The following is a 22,355-nucleotide window of genomic DNA, read 5'->3' as shown; positions in this document are numbered from 1 at the left end:
TGGACCAGGCCACCATTTATTGCTCTCTGGCTTTACCGCTTAGTATCCTAAATTGTCTCTGAGGGGGAGCAGAAGTTGCCACTCTCAAATATGCCTTTTTTAAGATATTATTTTAAGCTGGTTATATTTAAGAAATGAAAGACTCAGGAAACACCTTTGACCTTCCTCCTAATTGCCTAAAAGAATTTAAATAGAGAATCTGCTCCACAAAGGAAGCTATCATCATAGATAACAATAGTTTAATATGAACTAAGGTGTGATAGACAGGGGGTAACCTAGCATAGCCCCTTTGATCTAAGTCCTTTCTGCATCTCATTGTTAAAGATGGCCCAGCAACCACTTATTTATCAAATATTTGCTTTTCCATTTCTATGTGAATTGCCTTCCTCCCCTTTGAAGTCCTCTGGAGGCCCCCCCTTCTCCCCATCCCCACCATTCTCCTTAGCTCAGAATGACAGCTAAGCCTTAACTGCCCTATTTGTCCTTGGGTCCCATATTCTTATGGAACCCCCCTATGTACATATGTAATAAATTTGATTTTCTCCTTTTAATCTGTCTCATGTCAATTTGATTATTATATCAGCTAGAAGAACTTAGATGGGTAGAAGGAAAATTATTTTTCCTCCTTCACATCTCCCAAATTTCTTATTCACCATATGGTCTCCAAACTTTAGCCAGAATGGGTGTCCAGTAGTTCTCAAGTTAGCCTGCATCAGAATCACCTGAGGATTGTTAAAACTCAGATACCTGTATCCCACCCCAAGTTTCTGATTCAGTAGGTCTGGAGCGGGGCCCAATCACTTGCATTTCTAACAAGTACCCAGATGTAGTAGGCATATTTCCTAGGGTATCATAAAAGGCACCACAAACTGGCTGGCTTAAACCAGCAGTTCCCAACCTTTTGGCACCAGGGACCAGTGCTTCTATGAGAATCTAATGCCTGATGATCTGAGGTGGAGCTGAGTCGGTGATAAGGTGGTGCTGGATGTGGCTGCAAATACAGATGAAACTCCTGCTCAACTGCCGCTCACCTCTTGCTGTGTGGTCCAGTTCCAAACAGACCACTGGTGCCAGTCTAGGGCCTGGGGGTTCGGAACCCTTGGCTTAAACAACAGAAATTGATTGTAGCACAGTTCTGGAGGCCTCATCTTAATTACATCTGCAATGACCCTATTTCCAAATGAAGACACGTTCTGGGGTGCAGAGCTGTTAGGACTGCAACATATCAATTTGGGGGTGGGTCACAGCTCAATTCATAACACGAATAACACCATGTGATACTGATGCTGCTTTACATCACTAATCTGATCATATTTTTCTCCTCTAATGCTTTTCAATGGCTCTCCATTGCTGTCAAGGTAAATCTAAGCTGATAGCTTGGTATTGAACGCCCATCAAAATCCGGTCCCTGCCATTTAGCCCCTTACCCTTTCACCACTGGAGCTCACACTGATTATGGTGCCTATCTTCTAGAATGCTCAAGCTACCCTACTTCTTTGGAGACTTCAGTGCTTGGCTCATGTGTCATTGAACATTCCGTTATCAGTGCTCATCACACATACCCACCCATCTCCTAAAATCTAGCTCAGGGTTTCACACAGTGCTTATAAAATTTTTGTTGAACGAATGTTTGAAGACAATTATTTTCAAGACTTTTTAAGTCAATTTTAATTTTTTTTTAAATTCAAGAGAAATTTTAACAGCGAGCCATTTACAAAAGTCATTATTTCTGGTTGAACCAGGTTTCTATATATAGTCTTGCCAATCTGGTTTCTGCCCCACCCCCGCGCCATGGCGGCCCTAGGCGGAGAAGGAAAACTAACCAGCTATTTTAAGATATTTCCGGAAACCAGGTTGGTGACCCAGCTTAATTTACATACCCACAATGCACTGCACATAAACTTTCCTACTTTAAAAAGGCTGGATTCCTCTTTTTGTCAACTTTTCCCCCCATAAAAATGAGAATGTTTTCACAGAATTGTCTGAACTAAAGATAGAAGTCACTAGCGCTTTTGAGGAACTAATGACCATTGATGAATTAGGAGGTACAGTTACCCGAGAACTGTGAGAGCAGAATCTTAAAGCATACTCTGGTTTCTCTTCAGATCGTATAAATCTTTCGCCTTTTACTTATTTCTGGTTGAACCAGGTTTCTATATATAGTCTTGCCAATCTGGTTTCTGCCCCACCCCCGCGCCATGGCGGCCCTAGGCGGAGAAGGAAAACTAACCAGCTATTTTAAGATATTTCCGGAAACCAGGTTGGTGACCCAGCTTAATTTACATACCCACAATGCACTGCACATAAACTTTCCTACTTTAAAAAGGCTGGATTCCTCTTTTTGTCAACTTTTCCCCCCATAAAAATGAGAATGTTTTCACAGAATTGTCTGAACTAAAGATAGAAGTCACTAGCGCTTTTGAGGAACTAATGACCATTGATGAATTAGGAGGTACAGTTACCCGAGAACTGTGAGAGCAGAATCTTAAAGCATACTCTGGTTTCTCTTCAGATCGTATAAATCTTTCGCCTTTTACTAAAGATTTCCGTGGAGAGGAACAATTCTGAGTTTTTACCCAATTTTTTGAGGCCTTGCTTCTTGCAGGGCTAACAAGAGTGTTCAAAAACAGAAAATGAGTTTGTCTTTTTGCAGAATCTCGAGGTCTGGCTCGTTCGTGCAAAGTTCTCTACGTACAGTTCTGTGATGTGACAGAGTGTTTCTTTATTTACTCTTTGAAAAGCAATTTTTTTTTTCCGGGAATGTCCGACTTTCTTAGCTGCAATTTTCTCTTTAATAAACTGGGTGGCTCTACTACAAAACTCCCCTTATCAAAATGTTCCCGCAGCACCGGTCACCGTGCTCCACGTATGTCTCTTACCCCTTGGACTCAGAAGCCAGCCCAGGGCCACCAACAAAGCCGATTTGTCGTCTGGATAAACGGATGAAGAATGGGTGGGTGCATAAGTCGCCTTACTGCTCCAAGATGCCGACTCGACTTCTCACCGTGGGCGGCATTACATCCCCGCCTTCTAAGTTGTCTTTAGAGAAATATTCATGTCTCTGGCGTGCTTTGGATTGTACTGCTCGTTCTCGCGGAATTCCATGTTCTCGTTGGAGAGGCGATGCTGACCCCCGATGGAGGAAGGAGGGATAAGCGCCTTCATCCAGGAGGACCCGGGAGGGAGGGGCCATCTCAGGAAGGCCTGCCAGCCAAAGCCTTACCCGCTAGCAGCCACATTGTTGTAAGAAGTACATTCACAGAGATGGTGGATACACTTCATTCGTTAGACTTCGAATTTATGCTTACACGTTCGAGGCTACTAAGCATTAACTTGAAGTACCTCCTGTGCCTAGCTCAGGGGCCTGGCACTGAGCAGTCGCCGAATAGATGTTTACTACCTATAGAATATCTAGTTAACCTGCTTTTGTTGAAAACTTGAATAAAACTTTTAAAGTTCAAGCTTGGCCCTATCCACATTTTTCTCAGGCAAGGCCTACCTCTCTGGGGCTCTGGCTCCAAGGGTTGCACTTGTGTGACTGCTTTTTAAAAAGCTTTAACAAAATTTAAATGTAATTGGTTGCTTTTTATGTGGCACATATTTATGTATTTTTTTCCTAAAGAGATAATTTAGCTTTAAAAGTAGAATTGGATCATGTTAAAAATAGAAAATTCTCAGGTTTATCTGATTTCAAATTTTTATGTGGATCAAGACAGCAAAGAATTGTTTGTTATATATTTAAACTTTAAAAATAAACATACTACGTGACAATCAGATGCAATACACAAACCTTAACTGGATTCTATATTTTTTTTAAAAAAGGAAAGAAAACAGAAGATACACTTTTAGGAAAATTATGGAAATTTTAGTATGTACTCATTTTAGATATTGAATTGATAATCATATTAGCTTTCTTGTTGCTCTTGCAACAACCACAAACTTAGTGACTTAAAACAACATAAATTTATTCTCTTACAGTCCTGGAGGTCAGAAAATCTAGATGTTGTGGGGGCTGCATTCTTTCTAGAAGGTTCAGGGGAAAGTCTGTTACTTTGCCTTTTCCACTTCTAGAAGCTGCCTGCATTCCTTTGCTCAGGACTCCTTCCTTGTATTACTCCAACCTTCTTCTGTGGTATCATCTCTTAGTACTAACTCAGGATCCTTTTGCCTCCCTCTTGTGAGGACCCTTGTGATTACACTGGGCCCACCAGGATAATCCAAGATAATCTGCCCATCTCAAGACCCTGAATTTAATTACACTTGCAAAGTCCCTTTCACCATGTAGGGTAACATATTCACAGGTTCCAGCGATTAGGATATAGATGTATTTGGAGGTCATTACTCAGACTACCACAATAAGGGTATTGTAATTATGTAGGAAAATGTCCTTATTTTTTGTAGAAACATAATATGAAGTATTGAGAGATGACGTCACGACAGCTAAAACTTTCAAATAACTTAGTAAACACAGAAAGTTAGAGATATTTGTTTTAGATTTTTCTTTTTAGGAGAGGCAACCCTTGGCTGACCTCACAGATTGCAAGGACCTTGTCAGTTTACAATACCTTATTTTTAAAAATTTTTTACACCTACAGCACCTGGTCTTCCTAGGTGGTCTCTCATCCAAGTACTAACCAGGCCTGACCCTTACCTTCTGAGATCAGACGGGATTGGGCTTGTTCAGGGTAGCACAGCTATAGCTGGTTTAGATTTTTGTATTATACTTAAGATTTCATTTTTTAAAGTTCCATGATTTTTATTAAACTATGATTACCTTAGGCCAGTGGTTTCCAGATTTTGGATTTTCCAGTTAAGATTTCCAAAAAATTTCTGGGGTACACTGACTATATTTTTTACTTTTGTTTTACAAAAGAAAGGCCACTTCAAGACTAAAAACAGAAAGACTTGACCCCAAAGGACAGGACGTTTCTTTAAAATGGGAAATCTATTTAGCTTTATGGAAGCATAACTATTTTTGTTGACTTTTCTCTCCACTCTCGGCCTAAATAGCAGAAAGCTGCTGCTCAAAATCATTTTGGGGAGGGGTTAGGGCCCCTAAGACTGACAACATCAGGGTGGGTGGCGCCCTCTTGTGGCACCATGAAGAATTACTGCCGTCCTACCATTTACTATGTTTTGAGGGACAACCCCTTCACAATACCTCTGTTATTTATTCATGTGTATCAGGCATTGTTTTCAGTGTTTGGGATATATCAGTAAAGAAAAAAAATCTCTCTCTCTTATCTATCTATCTATCTATCTATCTATCCATCCATCCATCATCCATCCTTGCCTAGTGGAGCTTACATTCAGATGCACAGACAGACAATAAATAAATAAATATATAAATAAGTGCTATGGGAAAAAATAGCAGCGTAAGGGAGTCTGGGGGACATAGTGTAAGAATTGGGAGTGGTAGTGTGGATTGCGACTTAAAAAAAAATAGCCCTCATTGAGAAGGTGACTGTGTAGAGTTGAAAGGAGGTGAGGGACTTAGTCGTGCAGTTTGATATCTGTGGTTAAGAGGTTCTAAGAACAGAACCTCTCTCACCGTTCAGCAGAAAAGTCAGCACAAAAGTCCTAAGGTAAGAGCTCCTTTATCAGTTAAGAAACACACAACAGTGTGTCTGGAGCCAGTGAAGGAGAAAGAGAAAAGCAGGAGACCAGTCAGAGGTAATGGGAGACAGAGCACCTAGGGCCTGATCTCGTTTGACCTCCCTCTGCCCTCCACACGTAGAGAACACATAAATAGCAAGACTTTATTGAATTCTTCCCAGCGGGCAGCTCTCCCTCTCCCCCACTGACGATCCTAACCCCCAGCCTCCCACCTAAGGCCAAGTGGAGTGGCCCTGAGACGGACTCAAGCTCCTTCTGCTGGGTTTTCTGCCACACAGCATTGACCTTCCTGGTTTGCCTCAGAGGCTCTGTTACTCCTTTTCTTCCATATCCTCCTGGGAGTGTGTGATGTTGTCCAGCTGCTCCAGATCAGAAAGGCCTAGGTAAAGCCTCCTGCCGCTAAGTGAAAGGCCACTGAAGTGTAATGCTGGAGACAGAGAGGTGAGCCTGAGACTGGGTGCTGGCTGTACCTCTGCTCCAGGTCCCCTCACTCCCCACTCACCTCTGGTAACGTTGACTTTGTTGGCTGCCAAGATGTCTGCCTGAATGCTATCTATTTTCATGTGCAAGTCCTCAGGGTTGCTCTGAGGACAGGAGCAAGGGAAACACAGCTGAGGTGCCCGGGGCAGTCTGGACTTGGAGCTGGGCTTGAGCAGAGGGATATTGCAGGAGGGAGGGAGCAGGCAAGGGAAAGGAAAGATGCCGGAGGAGGGGAAGACCCCAAGCCCAGACAGACCCTCTTGCACCGGGCCACCAGGCCCAATCTTTGTGGGGGGTGTAGCAGGGGAGGGATGGTGTGGAGGAGGCACCATTCCTTCCCCGCCAGGGCGGATTGGGAACACTTACAAGGAAGAGCTCGTAGAGTTTCTCCCCCAAGGACTTGCGCACATGCTCCTCCACCAGCGGGAATAGCTGCACGAAGTACTGCAGTGGGGCAGGGGGCGGGTGGGCTGCGTGCCTGTGGTGACCACGCCTGGTGCCCACCGCCCCACCGCCTGCTGCCTGCTCACCTCCAGCGTGAGGCTGGCCTGCCGCTGGCTGTTGCTGTGGTCCGTGTTGCCCATGGCGGCCATCAGGCCGTGCACCACGCGCAGGTGCAGCATCTCCTCTGCGAGGCTTGTGTTGCTGCGCGCCAGGACCCTGGGCCGGGGATTCGGGCTGTGGTGATTACTGGGACTCTCCGGCGCCAGCCCGAGCCCTCCCGGGTCTACTGGCTGCATCTACCCACTACCCGCTGCCCGCTTACCCGATGGCCTTGGCGGCCGCGGCCTGCTGCAGAAACACCGGCAGGTTGGCAGTATGCTGGAGGACCGTGGAGTCTGGCGAAGGGGCGGCTGTGAGGCAGGGGTCCCTCCCCGCGCCGGGTGCCCTCCGCCCTAATCCCAGCAGATCCCTACCGTTGAGGATCTTGGGTTGCAGTTTATTGGTCTTGACGGACGGTATCAGCAGGTGCACGAGGCCCTGGAGCAGCGCTATGCACACTTCGTAGTTGACCAGGTCCTTGATCAGCTCGATGGCTTGGGAAGGGCAGAGACGATGGAGAAGCCTGTCACTCCAACACTCCCCACCCCCACCAAGGAAGCAAAGAGCCCTTTGAACCAAATAACTTCCCTTTACCCTCACCCTCTTCATGGACCTTTCCTGACCTTTAATTGGCCAGCACTGAGCAAGGGGTGTGGGGGCAGCTAGGCAGGCAGCACCTCAGTTCCTGCCTTCTTAGAGCTGTGGTTACAAAGGAAGAGGAGGAGCGGGGCATCCAGCCGCCCCCACGACCCAACCAGCCATAGCTAGAGGAGGAAGGGTTGAGTAGCGAGCCCACCCATCAAGGAGGCTTAGCAACTGTCAGAGCTGGAGGTCCCACCTCTGCAGGGCCATCTTCAGCTTTGAGGAATCCAGAAAGATTCCTGGAGGGAAGGGCTGGGTCTTCAAAGGGAGACAAGGATGGGGAAAGACAAGGAGTAAGAGGGAGAGAGAGTAAATAGGTGGGAGAATGTCCGGCAGAAAATGAGAAAGGGGTAGAAAGAAGGTGGACAGCAGTTTCGAGTAGCTTTAGTTTCTGATGAACCATCATTATTGGGCCCTTCTTTGCCTCGGCTCTGTGCTAAGGGCTTTCCATACAGTACCCCACTGAAGCTCACCATAACTACATGAGGTTGGCTTTGCAATAACACTATGCCTGTTATCCCCATTTTACAGCTGAGGGAATGAGGCTCAGAGAGGTAAAGCACTTTATTTAAGGTACCACAGCTTAGAAGTGGTGGAAGCAAAAGGAAGGAAAGATTTGGTTAGGAAGGAGGAGGGAATTGGAATCTATTGAAGGGATTTTTTTGTAGATATTTTCCACTCATTTCTTCCTTCCAGCATTCACTCAGCCTATTGGCCAATCTGCACAGAATGCCTATTGTGCCAGGCACATGGTATGGTGACAAGTGCTATAAAAGGGGTCAGTAGGCTGTAGAAGTGCCTGGGAAGATAGGGAGGACTGCATATTTTTGTGAAGAGAGAGGAACCAAAGAGAGGCAGAGCTAGAAAGGGGCAGGGTGAGATGGTAATGTGCCGGTATACCATGGTCCGCCCAGAGTAAATGTTATTCTAAACACGTGTGCTTGCTGCATGGTGGACAGGACTTAGAAATGTGCTGTCCTCAGCACAGGAGCCAAGTGGGGCCTATTTCTCCACTTACTCCTGGGGAAACAGGACTTAGGAAAAAGTTCTTGGTTCCCTGACTAGCTTATTTGCATAAGACGAATTGCTGCATTAACAGTATTATGTTTGCATAACCAAAATTAATCTTTTATTCCCTTGTCAGGAGATTTTATCCAGTAAGACTATGTTTGGGATAATTCTCTACAATGGGAGAAAAGCTTTCATTGGCAGGTGCAAGTGTTGGGGGACAGGCCAGTATGTGGGAAGATGGGCATGACAGGAAAACATACTCTTGTTTCTTTTCAGAATGGTAAAAGTTTTTTACTTTTTACTAAAGATTTCCATGGAGAGAAATCTTGGAGAATTGGAGAATTATTTGAGAACTTGCTTGGGTAAAACTCAATATTCAGTTTGCCAAAGACAGATATCTGATTTGTTGAAATGCAAGTAAGTCCTTAAGTAGGGAATACAGCCAATTTGTTCCTTTAAAAAGTAGTCTGGTAGGCCCTTTTTTTGTCCCTCAGTTTTTAAGGTTTTTAAGTGAAAGGTCTAGGGTATATACTCTGTAAGTTTAAATGTGAACTCTTGTCTCTCTGTTACCCAGGCAGAATTGGACCACTGGGTCTCTGAAAACTTGAGGTTTTCAGTCTGTAGTTTTCCAGGGCTGTGACATGGACCATCTTTTTCTAATAATGGTTGAGAACTGGGCGACCTTATCTTCCACCCCAGCTACAAGGGGGACCCTAGTAGGTCAGGTCCCATTGCCACCTGGGCTCCTAGCGCCCCAAAGCTAACAGCGCACCCGGGTGCACAGCTGGAAGCCGTGAGCCTCATTAGAGCAGCGGGGAGTGCGTCAGGTGCACCGCTGGAATATCAGGAGTCCAGTTTTGAACATGGTCAGTGACATCCAGGGGGAGATGTTGGGAAGGCAAATGGAAATAAGGGTATGGAGCTCAGGAGAGAGGTCTGAGCTGTAGAAAGGTCACCCAACCACTGTGCCCATCATCCACAAAACACGACTAATAATACTGACTATTTCATCAGTTTCTTGTAAGGATTACATGAGTAAAGAGCTAGAGTGGTACTTAGCATATAGTAAATACTTTATAAAGGTTAACCATTATCGTTTCTATCATTATAGGTGGTGATTAAAACCATGGGAGTGGATGAGATACCACAGAAAGAAAAGAGATGAGAAGAGGACCTGGGATTGAATCTTGAGAGAAAAAGAAACCAACGTCTGAGGGACTGATGAAAGAAGAGAAATGTACGAAGGACCGAGAAGTCTGGTAGGCCCTAATCAGAGGAAGCCAGGGAAATCAGAGGAAGCCAGGGGTCTGGGAAGGAAGAGATCGGAGTATTCAGGGGGGAAGGTATGATCAGGAGGCTTTGAGTGGTTGAGAGTTCACATCCAGTGAGGCCAAGAAACAGCTCTGCAGGGCCCACGTTCATTCATTTGGCAAGTATCGACTGAGTACATGTCAGGTACAGTACCCGTGCTGACCGAACAGAATGGCAAGCAGAACAGATGCAAGGAGTGGGCCACTGACACTCAGTGGAAACTTTAGTGCAAAAGGAAAGATTCCTCCGATCCAAAGAGGAACCATAGACCCCCCACTTCTAGGCAAGGTGATCACCTGTCTGATAGATGAAGAAACCCAGAACAAATGATTTGCCCAGGGAATCAGAGTGAAGAGGAGACTGGGCTGCAGCAGGCAGCTTGGTATTCCCTTGGCAGAAGGAGCCTTAGAAATGGGTTTGCACTTGGGAACTGTGGTTGTGCCATGCAACTATTTCCAAGGCACTCAGCACTGATGAGGTTTGTTTTACAATTCTCCTAGAGCCTTGGAAAACCGGAGTCCCAGATCTTTCTCTTCACTTCCACACACGACTGCCATCTGCTGGCCACAGATGAGAAGTGTGCTTCAGTGCTTGCATAGGTTTGCTTCCTTTTCCAATGAGGTAAGAATATACGTTTGGCAAGTTGCGCTGTTGTAAGGAAGAAACCTGTGTCAGGTATCTTCCAGACCAATTGCATTCTGTTTCTGATTCCGGTACATTTTGCCACCTCTTTTAACACATTCTATCCAAAGCCCAATGTCAAAACATTACAAAGATATTTTATGTGCTATTTCATTTTAAAAAAGCCAGGCAACAAAGTTAATTAATGTTATGTGCTCTGGTGGGTATATGAATTGCTGAATCAAGAATTACTGTTGTGTGTCTTCCACTGGTATCTGCTCTTCTGGGCAAGTCTCACCAAGTCCAACCAGCCTGCTCACTGGCACTTTGACCTGCTCCTGACATCTGAGCTGAGCACTGCCATGCCAGGGGGACAAGGAGAGAGAGTACCAGGCCAGGGAAGAAGACACAGAGGTTTTGAAGTCCAGGCAAATGAAGAAATTAGAAACAAGTTTTCCTGAGGGCTTTCTATTAAAAACAAAAAACTCTGGAACACTGTATAATGAAAATTATAAATGCTAAGCTGTCCAGTTGAAGCACTCACATAATTTTGGGGAAATAACATACCTTTTAAGTGTATTCAGCAGATTTTTACGTGGAATCACCCGTTAGTGTCAGAGCCTTGTGACTGTTGTTCAATGAAGTTACACAGGACAGGTAGCCTCTTACCCAGCAGAAAAAGCCGAAACAACTGCTGTGTGAGCTCAGAGGAGGAGAGCAAAGGCACAGGGTTCTGTGGGGCAAAAGCTGTAGTTCTAAAAATGAGACCTTGTGGTGTTCGCTTGACCCAGTGAAGGGCATGGAGCTGAGAAAACATGATTTAAAAACTACATTTTATTGTAATAATAATGGCGTTGCCTATCCTCAGGTTTTGTCTGCTTCTCAAAACTGGTGAAAGAAAAATGTCTTGTTCTCATAATGCTGGAGAGACAGGATAGTGTGGCGATAAGGAGGTGGGTGCAGGAGCCAGACTGCCTGGGTGTGAGTCTCATCTTTGAGACTTCGGACAGGCTATTTAATTGTTCTGTACCTCAGTTTCCTCATCTGTAAACTAGGGGTGATAATAGTACCTACTTCTCAGAGTTGTTCTGAGGATTACATGAGATGATTAAAGAGCTTAGAACAGTGCCTGTCACATAGCCACCATCAGTCACTTGCAGCGATTACCAGTTATTATTACTATTATTATTACTACTGTAACAAGCTCTAGGAGTGCAGGGAGTTTGTTTCATTTGTTACTACATGCTCAGTGCCCAGCCCAGTGCCCACTCTTGTTGAATAAGTAAGTGAATGAATGAAAAACTTAAATAATTTAAAAGTAAATCAGTAAAGGACATTATTAAGAAAGTGAAAAGACAACGTACAGAATGGAAGAAACCATTCTAGAATTCAGAATATATATAAAGAACTCTTACAACTTAAGAGCAAAAAGACAAAGAACACAATATTTTGAGTGGACATAGGACTTGAATAGACATTTTTCCAAGGAAGAAATATAAATGGCCAACACACACATGAAAAGATGCTCAACACCTTTAGCCATTAGGGAAATGCAAATCAAAACCACAATGCGGTACCACCACACCACATCCATGACGGTGGTTGTATATATTTAAAAAAGGACAATTACAAGTGTTGACAAGGATGTGGGGACATTGGAACCCTCATACCTTGCGGGTGGGAATGGTTCAGTTGTTACTGAAAATAGTTTGATGATTCCTCAAAAGGTTAAATAGAATTACCATATGACCTGACAATTCCACTCTTAGGTATATACCCGAAAGAATTGAAGACGGGCACTCAAACAAATACATATGTACATGCATATTCATAGCAGCAGTGTTCACAATAGTCAAAAGGCAGAAATAGCCCAAATGTCCATCAGTGGATGAATGGATAGACAAATTACGATATGAACATACAACACAATATTATTTAGCCATAAAAAAGGATGAAGTATTGATATATGCTACCACATAGATGAACCTCAAAAGCATTATGCTGAGTGAAAGAAGCCAGATGCAAAAGGTCACATACGGTATGATTCCATTCATATGAAATACCCAGAATAGTTAAATCTATAGAGACAGAATAAAGGTTAGTGGTTTCAAGGGGCTGAAAAGAGAAGATGGAGAACAAATGCTTCATGGTACAGAGCTTCCTTTTGGGGTAATGAAAATGTGTTAGAACTAGAGGTAGTGGTAACATAACATTGTGAATGTACACTAAGTGCCACTGAACTATTCATTTTAAAATGGTTAATTTTATATTATGTGAATTTTACCTCAATTTAAAAAATGCTTTTATGAAGAAAAAAGCAAACCAAATATAGAATTAATTTTTAAATAAATCCCGCTTGGTGTGAAGAATCTATGTAATGCCACAAAACCAAGAACCTCAGAAAAATTAACAGTGACATTCTTGCCCAACACCGGAGGGCAAGAGAAGAGATGTCGCTCATTCAAAGACTTGTCCATGTCTGTCTTGTTTGGTTCCTTAGGACCACTGTCTCCCTGCACTAATGTCTCTAGAGAATTCCACTACATGAGTGCAGGGCAGTTTGCTCAGCCTGGCTGTTGTGCTGGCATCTGATAAGCCACACTTTGAACATTACTATATGAAACGATGATTTTATTAGTAAGTTAAGTTACTCCTAGGTTCTAGGTCAATTAGACAAAAATTTTATTCTCCAAATTACCATTTTTCCAAGTTCACAAATGTTTCCGTTTTACCATTAACCGGTTTCTTACAACTATTTGTTAATTTTTAAGCAATTTTCATTAGATGGTGTTGGTTTTGAAATACGTCCACAAAGTTTTTAGTATGTTTTCTTTCAAGAGCTGGAGCCCAGTTCTCCTCCCCTTGAATGTGGGCTGGACTTAGTGACTGGTTTCTAATGAACAGCGTGCAACTTCTGAGATTAGATTATAAAAGATATTGGGGCTTCCTCTGCTTTCTCTTGGATCACTTGCTCTGGGAGAAGCTGGCTGCCAAGTTGTGAGGACACTCACATAGCCCTACAGGGAGGTCCACGTGGTGAAGCACAGGCTTTCTGTCAACGACCAGCACTAACTTGCCAGCTGTGTGAGGGAGCCACGCTGGAAGCAGGTGCTCAGATGACTGCAACCCCAGCTGACCCCGTGACTGCAAACTCAGGAGACACCCTGAGCCAGAAGCAGTTAAGCTGCTCCCAGATTCCTGATCAACAAAAACTGTGTGAGATAATAAATGTGGGTTTTATTTTTTATTTTTTTTAATTTTTTGCCATTAAGGTTTGGGGTAATTTGTTATATAGTTATAGGTAACAAATATAGATGGATTGATTTAACAGCTTTTGTAGATTTCTGCAAAGTCTGAATACAATGGCTTTCATTTTGTCTCCATAACAGCCTTTTAAAGAACCTTCATTGGTCTCTGCCCAAGCTCTCTGTAGATGCAGGGGCAAGGAGTGGGGGTGGGGAGGAGAACCTGGCGAACGAACCTGCTGCAGTCACCATACCACATGGCCTAGACTGCCCATCCTTGAGAACAAGGGATAGGGAGGGTGGGGCAGAGAAAGGGAGACCAAGAGCCAGAGGCGACCAAGGGCAGAAAGAAGGTATTGAGGGACAGAGAGTCTGAGGTCCCTGAGAACTTGAAGTTCAGGCTTCTCCGAGCTCTCTTAGGCCCTACCTATATAACCAACAGGAACTGCTATTACCTTCAGATATTTACAGGCAACATGTTTTCAGTAAATTGGTAATCTGGCGAATTAGGCACTCAGTAAATTAGTCATTTGGCCGATTGATTTTTGGCAAGCGTACATTCGGCAAATTAATTTACAATAATTGGTCTGTTTCTGATTAAGTCAAACAGTAATTTTTATGTTCCTAAAGTAATAATTTATTTGTAAAAGACACTAATATATTTATATATACATATATATTTCAAATTCCCAACAGAATTCATTAATTTGTCCTTCCAAAAAACTTTCAATGACTTTGAAATTTCTCTTCTCTAGGGAGGGAGACCAGAGAGTGAATATTTCTGTGGCTTTAGACAACTTGTCATAATTAAGTCCCTGCGTGCCTCTAATTCCTGGAATAGCAAGCCTCCCTGGGAGGAAATTGCCATTTTTCACTTCACAGCAATTATAAATGGAGATAAATTCCAGGCAGGCCCACTTTGGAGAACTCTTCCTTTAATTTTAATTTTGGCTCTCTTAGGTTATGTGGGATCATTATTAAAAGAAATTCTAAAATCTCAATTCTATGAAAACAAATACCCTCTCAGAAATTAGCATGTACAAGCGTCAGTACCCTTTCCCTGGGTACTTTATTTCTACTTCCAAGTGTAAAATAGACAAAATGGATCATCAGAATCTCTTGCAGTGGGGACTAGAAAGCCATTACTTGGTGCACTGTTTTCCTCCTCCACTTTTTTAAAGAACCTGGAAGGGTAGGATTTTCCCAGGACATTTAACACAGTGCTCCCTGACCCACCCCTTCTTCAGGGGCACCAGCACAGGTGTGAGGGAGGTGTAATTTTATGAAACCCAGCTCTGGCAGACAACCATATTTCAGGAATCTGCATTAAAATGTTGAGAAATGGAAGAAAAAAGAAGAAAGGGAAGCTTATCTTACTTGGATAGATATAGAGCTATCACCACATACATCCTCCCAGCTTCCACTTGTCTCACTATTTTAAAACTTGGCCACAAAATTTTTTGACCCTCCTCCCACTGAGATGTGGAGTCTAAATGCTTCCCATAAATCTGGGCAGGAAGCCATGATGTGTGATTTAGGAGACTAGGTCAAAAATGCCACACAGCTTAAGTCTGGAATGTCTTGGAAGCTCGCTCTTGGCTGCCCCCTTTTGGAATCCAGCCACCAAGCTGAGAAGCCTAAGCTACATGGAGAGGCCACATGTAGGTGCTTCCATGTACCGTCCCAGCTCTGAGTCCCACCTTCAAGCCCCCAAATGATTCCAGCCCCCTCGTGTTACTCAAGACTGAGACTCAGGTGAGGCAAGTGAGGCTTTTGCCTCTGATGCAAAATTTAAGAGCGAGGCTAAGAAACTCATTAATCTTTTAAAAAAATCAATGCAATCTTTTTAACAAATCAAAAATTAATGCAAAGAAAATCACGATGAACGACATATCAAAATGTTAAGTAATAACAGGATCAGTAAGAGTACTGTGGGCAGCCATATTGGAGTCTGAGGCAAAAGGATAAATCAGAAATTGTGATCCTCACTAGCTTTACTCTAGTTCCAGCTGTGGCCCCCTGCCGTCTTCTAGGTGAGGCCCCGGACATCACAGAGCAGGGATAATCCATCTCTGCTATGTCCTGTTCAAATTCCTGACCTACATGATATGTGTGAATAAAATAGTGATAGTTTTATGACACTAAATTTGGGATGGTTTCTTATAAGCAATAGATAATCAGAACACCTACCCTCTGCCCTAGAGGCCTTGCCATCTCCTACCTTCCTCCAGGAAGCTTCTCTTTTTCTTTCTTCTCCAAACCCTCTTCCTTGACCCTAAGCACTCTCAGGAAATAAAGGTCACTCAAGACACACAGCCTCCACTTAGCTATCTGGGTTGAAAAACTAGTTATTTCAAATTCTATTCCCAATATGATGACTGTCAGTATAAATTCAGCTATACACAATTCAGACATCCCAATTCGTTCATTCAACAAATATTTAAAAGTCTATTTTTGGGGTGGCTCCATTGTGTAGTGGTTAGAATGTCTGCTTTATACACAGAAGGTCCTGGGTTCGCACCCCAGGTGGAGCCACGGACCATACCCCGGGTGCCCCAGGCCCCAGGCCTCAGGCTCCGGGTGCACACCAGGAGCGTGTGGGAGGAGATGCCCTGCCTTCAGAGATCCAGTTCTTAGGCAACATCTATAGGTCAGGGGTGGGAGTAGGGGGCAGAGAATTAAAGAGGGAGAAAATAAATAAATAAATAAAAGCCTACTTTTGCCAGCAGTGTTTAGATGCTAGTGATAGCCTCATTTCTTCTGGAATTGACTTTCTAACAGAGGACAGACAACAAACAAGTAGACAAAGAAACAAACATGTAATTTCCCAAGGAGCTAAGTGCTATGATTGATATGATGGTGAGAGACCTAGGTGGGTGGTGGGAGGGAACGGGGAAGCTTTAGAGAGAGTCGTTGGCAAAGTCTCTCTCAGAGGTGACATCTGAGCTGACACTTGACAGAAAGAAGCTGTTCCTCAGTCCAAGGTCTGGGGAAAGAGCATTCCGTGTTTTGTTGGCCACACAGTTCGGATTTCAGTCTAGGTGTAGTGGAAAGCCAAGGAGTGACATTGTCTAGCTTATATTTTTAAAATGATCATTCTGGCTGATTGTTGGGGGGAGAATGGACTATAGGGGGCCAGAACAGAAGCAGAAAGATAAGTTAGGAGGCAGGGTCGTGGATTAGCCTAGAGTGATCACAGTGGGGACAGAGAAGGTAAGTGGAGATAGAACCTGGAGGACTTGGCAAAGAAGAGACGGGGTGGGAGGGGAGAGACAGAAGGTCATCTGGTATTACTTCTCTACCTTCTACTGGAGCAATTGGATTGGTGGTGGTACCTTTTACTGAAAATAGGAGGAAGAACAGGTTTTGGGAAGAAAATCAAGAGTTATATTTTGGCTATAAGTTCCAAATGTCTGTGAGGTATCCACTTGGAGATTTCAGAGGAGCGATCAGGGCTACCGATACAGATTTGGTGTCTGAATATATAATATATATATGATATTTAAAGGCACAGGACTAGAAAAATCACACAGGAGAATGTGTTGATAGAGATATGAGAAGTATATTGACCCAACAATCTGGTAGAGAAATAGGAGAAACTAGCAGAGGAGATGATGGCAAAACCAGCGGGCAGGAGGAAAACTGGGAGTGGTACCACAGGAGCCAAGCAAAGAGAGCAAGTTACTTTTGACCAGCTGGGTCAAAAGTAGCTAAGAGATCAAGTAGGAAGAAAATGAAAAAAAATAAGACTCCCTACAAGAGACTCACTTCAGATTGAAAAACGTATATAGGCTGAAAGTTAATGGAATGGAAAAATATATTTCATGAAAATGGGAACAAAACAAACAAACAAAAAGCTGGGGTAGTAATAGTTATACCAGGCAAAACAGACTTTAAAAAGAAGGCTATAATAAGGGACAAAGAAGGACCCAGTAATTCTATTTCTGTGTATTCAGCTGAAGAAACTCAGAACACTAATTTGAAAAGATATATGCATCCATATGTTCATTGCAGCATTTACAATAGTCTAGATATTGTAAATGGAGGAAGCAACTTAAGAGTCCATCAAAGGATAAAGAAGAAGTGGTATACACATATATACACATATACACACAGTGGAATATTACTCAGCTATAAAAAAGAATGCGATCTTGCCATCTGCATCAACATGGATTGGCCTAAAGGGTATTATACTAAATGAAATAAGTCAGAGAAAGATAAATACCATATGATTGCACTTACATGTGGAATCTAAAAACAAAGTAAACAAACAAATAAAACAGAAACAAACTCATAGATACAGAGAACATTTTGATGGTTGCCAGATGGTAGGAGGGCTGGAGGGCTGGATAAAACAGGGAAATGGATTAAGAAGTATAAGTTGGTGATTACAAAATAGTCATAGGGTTGTAAAGTATAGTGTAAGCAATATAACCAATAATATTATTATGATAACTATGTATGGTGTCAGATGGATATTAGATTTACTGGGATGTTTACTTCATAAGCTATATAAATGTCTAATCACTATGTTGTATACCTGAAACTAGTATGATATTGTATGTCAACTGTATTGAAAAATAAAAAATTATTTAAAAAAAGGAAAAATGAGAAGCTGGCGGAGAACTTGGGGTTAAGGAAGGGTATGCATCTTTAAACACTATAATTTAATTTTACTTTTTTTATGGGATATATCTTTTAAATATCTTTTAATCCATAGATTACCAAGAAGGGGCTCCTTTTTAAGAGGAGAGATACAGAGCATATTTTTAAGTCAGTGGAGATGAGCTACCAGAGAAAAAGGGAGAGGGTAATTGCAGAAGAGAGTTCTGAGGGAACGTGCTTCAGAGAACAAGCAGACGTAGAAGAGGTGGCCTGTGAGGGAGCAGGAATACTGTTGCAATGGGAAAGAAAGCAGAGAACGTGGGCCAGGCAGGTTGGTGGATTTGGGGGTGGGACGGTGGACTTGTCAACGAAAAAAGAGGTGAGGCTGTCACCTGGCTCCTCTACCACTGACACCCTCTGCCAGGGACAGAGTCGCCAGACCCCCTAAGCCTTTCCATCTCTTGTTTTCACCGGACTCGGCCTGAGAATTCCACTTTCCCTGTATTCTTCTCAGGGGAAGGATGTCACACACCCCATTCTTACCCTCCTCCTTCCAAACCGTTCATTTTCCTCTTCAATATGAACAAACACAAACAAAATCCCAGTACTTGGCATAGTAATTGGCACAGCACAGATGTTCAACCACTATTTGTTTTCAAAAAACAACCAACCCTGTCTTTTTAAGGTTAGTCCATTCAGCTATATCACCCTCTCCTCTTGGTCACAGGATTCTCCATCCTGACTGTTGCCATCATCCTGGGGGGTGCTTCATCTTGGTGTTGCAATTTGGCATCCTTAAAGTCAGGGAAATTCATCTCTGATCCTCTTTGGTCCCCACTGTTAGGATTACATCTAAGATCTTTAGAGCCTCCCTGCCCTGCCTTTGGAGGAGTGTGAGCCGAAGCCGAATACTGTATTCTGGCCCTCAACCTCTGTGTCACCGGTCATGTGAAATAGTTCCCTCTAGTGGACAATCATTCCATACGCATCCTCTATATCCTAAGTTACATGAAGACTATTTTGAAGTACCCGGTAAAAAAGAATAATTTATTCATTCACACATTTCTTGAGCACCTGTTATGAGTCTGACATATCTGAAATTATTTTGAGGTACAGAGTTTCACTGTCATCACATGAGCAGACATCAAATCAAAAAGGCAGTGGCATAGCTTCATGCTCCTGCTGCTTCTGCCGCAGTGGTAGCTGTCATGTAATAATCACAGAGGGACTCTAAGATTGAGCCTGATATGGCAAGAAGCCGGGAGGGGTTCATCAGTATAAATGAAGCTAAGCCACTTTTCATAAATTTATTCAACAAACTTCTATTGAGCACCCGTTATGTCCCAGGCCCTGAGCTGAAAAAAGAGATGAGTCAGACTCAGTGCTGGCCTGAGGTTGCTCAGAGGTCTGGAGGACAAAGGCACAGAGGCAAGTAGTCGCTGATGGTATGTATGTGCAGTACTCACTCACTCACTCCCTCATCCATTCGACAAACATGTACTGAGGACCTAACATATGCTAGGGACTATGCTGAGGACAAAAGGACAAAAATGATTAGAGTTGAGCTGAAATTGTACACATTTTACATAAAGGAAAGTCACCATTCTGGAGAGAACTGCACCAGTGGAGGGAGGCACTAGAAGGGAGGAGGGTGCAGGAAGGTACAAGGGAAGGAGGGCTGGCATTTGTGCAGAGGTTTAAGGCAGGTCAGGGAAGGCCTTAGAGTAGAAATGCTCAACTGAGGAGGGGCGGATGAGTGGGAATGGCCATATCTGCCACGTGGAGGGAGGGTGGGTGATGGGAGGTCTCATGGCCACCCAATCTAGTCTCCTTGGGCTTGTTTGATTAAGTTTCCTAACATGATTTCTCTGCCGGGTCACTCCCTTGCTCCAGTGCCAGCAACAACCCTCTGCCGCTGGCCTGACCTTTACTCAGGTGCCCCTGCCACTCTACCCCATCACTGGCAACTCCTCCCCAGCCAGAAGACTCTGCTCTAGCTGGTAATGGATTTTGAAATAGCATTATTTCTCAACATACAAGGTCCACATACCCAGGCGTATCTGCCGGGGTCAAACAAATACAAAATTGACAACGCTGCTGAAAGAAAAATACGACTGATATTAAAAAAAAAAAAAAAAAATTGATATTGACCTCTGTTGATCTTCCCCAGAATCTCACTTGCATACTTGAACCCCAGTACCTGCCTGCTCCTTCTGGCCCTTCCACACTTCTCAGACCTGGGGCTCAACCTGTCATCCTGGACATAGGAGTCCCGATATGCACCGATGCCCAGACCTTTCCTCTCTGTCCTGGCCTCCTTGGCCCTGCCCGTTCCCCCTTCCATATGCCATCTCATTCTCCACACCCAGGCAGTTCCTAGTTTTGTCCATTCTCTCTCTTTCTGGGGCCTCTGTATCCAGCTAGATCAACACATTCTTATTTTGTTGTCTGAACAACCCGAAAGGCCTCCCAACTGGCTTCCAGCCTCAGGTCTCCCTGTGGCTCTGGCCCACCTAGTGTGCCGCTGTGCAGAGGCAATCTTCCTGAGGCAGTGCTTTCTTGCCATTTAGCTGTTCACAGATCATTTTTCAATGGCTCCATGCCACCTACTGAAGGGAGTACCCACTACTCCACCTGGTATTCAACTTGCTTGACAATCTGGCCCTAGCCTACCTTTCTAGGTCTTCCTAGGCTGAGAACTGTACGAAACCTCCACCAAATGATCTATCTACCTGTCATGTCCCACGTCTTGTACTTTCCCTATGTCTAGGCCTTTGTTTATACCATTTCCCTTTCCAGAATGCCCTCTGCTGCTCCTCTCTATCATCCTAAATCCTCCCCATGCTCCAAAGCTCAGCTCAAACACCACCTTCTTGGTGAACCCTTCCTCCAGCCCTCCTGTTGAAAACAAAATCTCCCTTCTCTGAACCACTATAGGAACAGGGAAGGAAATAACATCTTATAAACACCTGCCATGTTCTACATGTTAAAAGCATACACTTTGAAATCGGACAGATCTGGTTTGAATTTGGTTAGCTAGGTAACCTTAAGAAGCATACTAATCTCTCTGTGCTTCAATGCTTTAGCTTGAAAAACATAAAAAAATACCTACCCCCCACCATTCATTAATTTGAACATTCAAATACCTAATATGCACTAGGCCCTGTACTCTTGTGGTTATTTTGAGAATTAAGTGAAATGATTCATTGAGAGTGGCTGGCACATAGGGGTACTCGATAGATGAAAACTTACTAATACTACCATTATCCAATTTAGTTTTTTAGAAGAAGGATAGACCTCAGGATGATTTCCGTTTAGACAGAAGCACCACGTAAGACTGGGAACCAAAGCCAGATCTGGACCCAAGCAGATTCTAAGACCCGTTAAAGCACAATGTGGCTAATTCGAGGTTTAGAACATGACTGTCATTTTCTGAATAACTTGCCGGTCAATACCAAACCAGCATCTTCCATCTGCCAAGGCTATCCAGGAAACTCGACAAGGCTCTTTGGGAATAAGAGAGAACTTTTCAGAGAGAATCTGCCTGGCTCTCACTGCCACCTCTTGTGATGTGGAGCAGACCCCTACCTTCATACTGGACTTCCAGGTGCATCGTGCACAGCACATTCAGTACGCAGTCCACGATGCTGGGGTGTGTGGTTCCAACGATTGACTGACAAGACAAATAGGACAAGGTGGTTACGCTTTAGATCTTGTCCACCTGGAAGGAATGAAAAGCAGCCTTCCAAATAGCTAGGCGGCCTGACAAAACAGGGAGAGGGAAGGCAGCAGGGAGTCACTGAGCCTTGGTCCTTGAGAGGAGGGGCAGATATGGGCAGCCAAGAATTGACTGAGAGAGTCTGCCGAGGTTGCCACTGAACCCTCTAGCTTAGGAGGCATCCAGTCAAGGCTAATTGGCCACTTGCTAGAGGTAGAGGGACAAGTCGGCTACCTGGCTTCGGGGAGGACAGGCACAGGCCAGGGAGAGTGGAACTCATCCAAGATCCTAAACCTTCTCTCTCTTAGGCACCTCACCCAATTAGGGAACTCCCCTTTTCTGTATCTTCAACGTTTACCGGTGCATTGGTTTCTGCCTTTTGGCATTAAACATCCTCAAGCTCAACAGATTGAACAAAGTTGTCCTTCACCTCTGTCTTCTTTTGCTACTGCTCTTTTACCCCTTTACTCACAAGCTTCCCAGGGGAAGCCACTTCTTCATCCTTTGACAGGCTGCCGCAACTTAATTTTTCGTGCTATAGCACAGTCCCCCGTCACCAAAAC

At 43.8% G+C, this 22,355-nt stretch overlaps 1 protein-coding gene, 1 long non-coding RNA gene and 2 other non-coding genes across 7 annotated transcripts in view; 3 read left to right on the top strand and 1 right to left on the bottom strand.

Moving 5' to 3' along the window:
* The first annotated feature begins 2,492 nt into the window (after positions 1-2,492).
* LOC112479371 lies at positions 2,493-2,609 on the top strand. The gene has a single exon (XR_003046166.1). It is a non-coding gene; the product is annotated as a U5 spliceosomal RNA (small nuclear RNA).
* A 117-nt stretch (positions 2,610-2,726) lies between these two features.
* On the top strand, positions 2,727-10,245 carry LOC112479360. The gene is made up of 3 exons (XR_003046159.1): positions 2,727-2,953; positions 9,404-9,529; positions 10,104-10,245. It is a non-coding gene; the product is annotated as an uncharacterized LOC112479360 (long non-coding RNA).
* ARMH1 (armadillo-like helical domain containing 1) overlaps positions 4,625-22,355 on the bottom strand; it is a 39,615-nt gene continuing 21,884 nt past the window's right edge. Inside the window, exons 7-12 of one of the 4 annotated variants that reach the window (XM_025046445.1) lie at positions 21,663-21,747; positions 6,863-7,133; positions 6,627-6,756; positions 6,463-6,540; positions 6,119-6,200; positions 4,625-6,043 (exon numbers count right to left, since the gene is read on the bottom strand). In XM_025046445.1, the coding sequence (XP_024902213.1) occupies positions 5,928-6,043; positions 6,119-6,200; positions 6,463-6,540; positions 6,627-6,756; positions 6,863-7,133; positions 21,663-21,747 (762 nt within the window). In that variant the 3' untranslated portion in view covers positions 4,625-5,927. Of the gene's footprint in view, positions 6,541-6,626; positions 6,757-6,862; positions 7,134-21,662; positions 21,748-22,355 lie in introns of all 4 variants that reach the window. The other 3 variants (XM_025046446.1, XM_025046444.1, XR_003046158.1) reach the window with 3 other exon arrangements.
* Positions 8,551-8,661, top strand: LOC112479372. The gene has a single exon (XR_003046167.1). It is a non-coding gene; the product is annotated as a U5 spliceosomal RNA (small nuclear RNA).

Source organism: Pteropus alecto, unplaced genomic scaffold (genome assembly GCF_000325575.1).
Source record: "Pteropus alecto unplaced genomic scaffold, ASM32557v1 scaffold484, whole genome shotgun sequence".
Classification (NCBI taxonomy): domain Eukaryota; kingdom Metazoa; phylum Chordata; class Mammalia; order Chiroptera; family Pteropodidae; genus Pteropus; species Pteropus alecto.
The sequence above is the reverse complement of the archived record's forward strand: the minus strand, read 5'-3'. Positions and strand labels throughout refer to the sequence as shown.